This window comes from Meriones unguiculatus, chromosome 1 (assembly GCF_030254825.1).
Source record: "Meriones unguiculatus strain TT.TT164.6M chromosome 1, Bangor_MerUng_6.1, whole genome shotgun sequence".
In the NCBI taxonomy this organism is placed as follows: domain Eukaryota; kingdom Metazoa; phylum Chordata; class Mammalia; order Rodentia; family Muridae; genus Meriones; species Meriones unguiculatus.
Genome location: NC_083349.1, coordinates 175,528,906 through 175,533,832, shown reverse-complemented (window position 1 = coordinate 175,533,832; position 4,927 = coordinate 175,528,906). Strand labels below are relative to the sequence as shown.

The 4,927-nt window shown below is 39.2% G+C and overlaps 1 protein-coding gene across 1 annotated transcript; it reads left to right on the top strand.

Moving 5' to 3' along the window:
• The first annotated feature begins 2,590 nt into the window (after nt 1-2,590).
• On the top strand, nt 2,591-3,526 carry LOC110562674 (olfactory receptor 10D1B). The gene has a single exon (XM_021659504.2). It carries the CDS (start codon nt 2,591-2,593, stop codon nt 3,524-3,526), a length of 936 nt encoding a protein of 311 aa, XP_021515179.1.
• The last annotated feature ends 1,401 nt before the right edge of the window (nt 3,527-4,927 follow it).

Sequence of the window (4,927 nt, the reverse complement as noted above, 5' to 3'; positions counted from 1 at the left end):
ACAGTGCAGGTGACTTTGTCTTAGAACTGGAGCCTATTCCACTAGGCACAAGTATGTTTGCCACTTCGGAGCACCTCTTTGCAATGATATCACCACTGTTATTTTATGATTGGGCGATGGATGAAGTTGGCACACTAATTGTTCCTACAGAGCTATCCCAAGGTATCAAAGAGGCCTTAAGAGGCTCCCGGAAGGAACTTCCCAGAAAGCAATCTATGGAGAATGTTCTGTTGCTGCTTCCGGAAGCCCCATGAGACTATCTTCTTCATTAACAGGGCAAGGGAGGAATCCTTTGTTTGTGGTACATTTGGCTCTGATGAAAAATATAAATATCAGGCCCTGCTATTTTTCAGTGTACACAACATGGACTGCAGTCCTGGAGGAGGATGTGAATACTCCCTCACACATAGCAGGGCCACGCTTGGGGCCTTCCTTGTCTCTGGGACAGCTCTTTCTCTTAATGGGTCTAAAAAATTAGATCACAGAATCAAAGTGTTACAGTGTCTGAGCACAAGCAACAGCTAGAGGCCTCTGAGAGCCTTTGCTGATCAAGGAGGGGAGGTGGAAAGCCCACAGGAATGCCATTTGCCTAGATGATTCAGGCATGGCTAAAATTGTTATCACGGAGAAGTCATCCTCTCCCAACCCTATAATGCCCCCGCTTCTCATCTTACTCTCTTCATTGTATCCAACAGAAGGTGAGATCAGAGAAATCAAGATGGCTCAGTCATTCATTTTAGAAAGGGTATTTATGGGCATTTATTACAGATTCTGATCTGAGCCTCCATGCTGAATGTCATGACTGAAGAGTTTTCAAAGTCACTGGTCTGAACATAAATAACGTTTTATAAAACTTTTGGTGATTAAAGCTTTGAGTATGCTTTTAACATGGGGCAACCTTTTTTTTTTTTCTTATGATAGGCAGGGGTGTGATCTACATACATATCAAATGCTACAACTGACTCCTTCAAGGTAAGGCTACTTCTCAGAAGACATAATTTCCTAAAAAAAAAAAAAGGATTATTGTCTTTGCCTAGGATCAAACAGTTCTTCTTTTAGAGATAATGCTAAATTTAGTCCTTAAAGGCATAAGAAATGTTGTAGTATGGTTCCTAAAACTAAAAAAGATTTTAAATATGAGTAATTAACCCTGAAGGTGAAAGCCATAAATATTTTTCCAACACTCAAGAAAAGCAGCTGTGAGAATCTGTCTGCAAGGGTCTTGCCCAACCTTTGGGCAAGTTCTTAGAGCAGAGAAAGACGGAGTGAAGAGTTCTCAAAAGATTGGAACACAATCTTTGGGGACAAATGATGGAACACAACAGGTCTACCATATATTAGCTTTAAAATTAAGGAAAGTTTCTTAGTGCAGCTGGACTTCAACGTCTAATCCTTGATTTGATTAGTAATAGTAATTGCTACTTTCATAAACATGTTATTAAAATAATTATGTTTTTAAATGATGTGCCTATCTTTGGAAAAAAATAAGTATTTGTTAGTTTGTGTGTAAAGAAAGGTTAAAAAAAGATAAAGAAAGGAAGGAAGGTAAGCATGCTGTTTGTTTCATTGTTAATGTCATTGACGCTAGGTGAAGCCCCCTCAAACCCAGACATCATGTATTCTGCTTAGATCATTCAACTCAGTGGTGGTGTTTCTTGACTTTTTCTTTGTTCTACTTCTGTGTGGTTCATTTTTCTGTCATTGTAAACTGCATTTGATTTTTTTTTAAGTTTTACTGCTTTTTTTTTTTTTTTTTTTTTTTTTTTTTTTTGCTACTATTTCTGGGTTGTCTCTGTCCTCTTAGGACAAAGATTCCAGAATGTCCAGAGGCATAGCTGTGAGAGACCTGGGCACTCTCAATTCTAAAGAGATTTGATTTAATAATGCTATTTAATAAATGTTTATATGCACATAATTTGAAAATAAGAATAGAAATTTAAGGCACTTACGGGAGAAGCCTTCAGATATGTAAAATAATGAAAGATTTTAATTAGAATTTACAGTTTTGCTAGGTACTCTTACCGTTTTTACATAACTGTATTGTATAGTACAGGGTATGTTTACTGTTGTCAATCTGTTAAAATAATTGTGAGTTTCATTTCACAAGTGTCCATAAGGTGTTGTATGAATTATTTTCATTAATAAAGCTGAAGAAATGAAGTAAGATTGGCATTCACTATCATGATTTATATGTAACACTTTTCTGTTATTTTGCAGGAAGAAATTCATAGTCAGAAGATGTTACTTAAAGATATCACAAGAGTTCGAAATATAAAAAACGCTCAAGGCAAATATGCCTTGAACCATAGGAGAATATTTATAACCTGAAAAGGTTTTTAATAGAGCTCTACATTGCTGCTTTTGACAAAGAAGGTGATCATTTCCCTACAGAGAGTGTTTTCTGAGATAAATATACTTCCCTTGAAGGAGGCAATGATAGCCTTTGACATGTGTACTTAGGGCAGACCTCTGCCTAACCTTACCCCGTGTTAAAAGCACACTCAAAGCTTTCAGCAAATGCTTTAGAATCTGATACTGGGGTTCAGACTGGTGAGTTTGAGTATTTTCATAGTCGTATATTCTCAAAGCTATGAGGTATCTCTCCGTAGTGACTCAGTTTCTCCTGCTCGGCATCCCAAACACAGAGGGCCTGGAAACCATGCTCTTTGTCCTGTTTTTATCTTTTTACATCTTCACCCTGATGGGAAACATATCGATCTTACTGGCGATTGTCTCCTCCAGTCGGCTTCATACGCCCATGTACTTCTTCCTATGTAAGTTGTCTATTTTTGACATATTCTTCCCTTCTGTGAGCTCTCCCAAGATGCTGTTCTACCTCTCAGGTCACAGCCGAGCCATCTCCTACGCAGGCTGTGTGTGCCAGCTCTTCTTCTACCATTTCCTGGGTTGTACTGAATGTTTCCTGTACACAGTGATGGCCTATGACCGCTTTGTTGCCATATGCTATCCTCTACGTTACTCAGTGATTATGAGCCACAGAGTATGTGCCATCCTGGCCACGGGGACATCATTTTTTGGCTGCATTCAGGCTACCTTTCTGACCGCTCTCACCTTCCAGTTGCCCTACTGTGGCCCCAATGAGGTGGACTACTACTTCTGTGACATCCCTGTGATGCTAAAGCTGGCTTGTGCAGACACATCAGTTCTGGAGATGGTGGGGTTCATCAGCGTGGGCCTGATGCCTCTCAGCTGCTTCTTTCTCATTCTCACCTCCTATAGCTGCATCGTATGTTCTATTCTGCAGATCCGCTCTGCTGAGGGCCGGCGTAAGGCCTTCTCTACCTGCAGTGCCCACCTCACTGCCATCTTGCTTTTCTACATGCCAGTGGTTCTCATTTACTTAAGGCCAACCCCAAGCCCTTGGCTGGATGCAACTGTTCAGGTCTTAAATAATCTGGTCACCCCTATGCTGAACCCATTGATCTACAGTCTCAGGAATAAAGAGGTGAAATCGTCACTGTGGAAGATCCTACATAACCCTGGTTTCCTTCCTGAGAAGTTGTAAAGGAAGAGCACTCGGGAATACTTTATGTGAACTTCATGTGAAGTATAAAATTCTTATTTGGTTTTCATAAATTATTCTAATTTTACTATGTTATGGATTATGAGGCAAGGGGCTGAAATGACTTTTCTAAGGATGGCTAGGGAATACATGGTAGAAGGGAGACTCCAGGTTTTGTGAGTCTAGATACTGTACTCTCTCATGGATATTACACGATTGCTTTGAGAAGGGTCCTCCACATGGCAAGGAGAACATCCCATGCTTTCTATTTCTCCATTTTTTGATATTGTTATTTACTTTTGAGCTTGTATTTTAATTATAAAATTTCTCCCTTCCAAACCCTCCCATTATTCCCTCCCCACTCTGTTTCATGTTTGCTCATCTAAATTTTGCACATCCTTTCCACCCTTCATCCTTCTCTTTCCACTTTTTGTGTAGTTAATTTTCATTTTGGATGTAGATATCCTTTCCTCAAATGTCTGCATTAGATAAGCCATCTTACAATCTATCTAGTTATTGAAAAGAGGCACAGTTTTGTAGCTCCAAACAGCATCTTGTTATTTATAAAGAGTCCTATGTAGAGAAAAGCTTTTTGGTCAGGTCCTGAAAATGAGATTGGCTGAAGTAGAGGTGCCAGCATGCGAGGCTGACTTAGCAAAACATGATAGTTTGGTTGAGGCCTGGAAATGGTATTGATTTTGAGCATTTGACTCATGGATGAGAAGAGAGAAAATATGGCAGGACTCTATGGAGAGGAGTAGAATGCTAGAAAACTGGGCCCGTATTAGCCTTGCTCAGTTCAACCAGGAACAATGACGGGTGTGAACTATTGTTGTATCCTGTCCTTGACTTCTCTGTTTACTGAGAGTGTTAAGTTTTGCATTACTTCTGTGCATTACTTGATTTTTTTTTCTAAATTTGCTGTCCAAGACAAGCATGCTATTTCAATCACCAAGTTTATATTTTTTACTTAATATAGAAAGATACTTGCTTGAAGAATATGGTTGCTATTAGGTTTGCTGAATGAATGATACAGCAAATAAATAAGGAAATAAAAAGCACAGGGAAGAAGGCAATAGAAGAAAAGGCAGAAAGCATCGTGGAGATCAGTCTTCCTTTTTCTGCTTTGTTTTCTAAATAAGTGCATCCAAGTAACTTTTTACCTTTCTTCCTCCAACCACTGAACTGAGCTGGTAGGGTGTTGCTGGAAGGTAGCAAACATTTACACCCCCACAATATTCTTGATGTCCCCATTTTTTGTCTTTTTGTTGTTTTTCCTTTGTTTGTCAGTTTAAATAAAAAGAGAGTGAGAGAGCCTATCTAAGAATCTGGAAGAGCTAGTGAAATGGCTCAGCAGTTTACATAGATTTCCCTTGAAGAGGATTCATTTAGGACCTGTTCAGT

What these genes read in the sequence shown, in the direction of transcription:
- LOC110562674 (XM_021659504.2), top strand. Translation starts at nt 2,591, where the DNA reads ATGAGGTATCTCTCCGTAGTGACTCAGTTTCTCCTGCTCGGCATCCCA.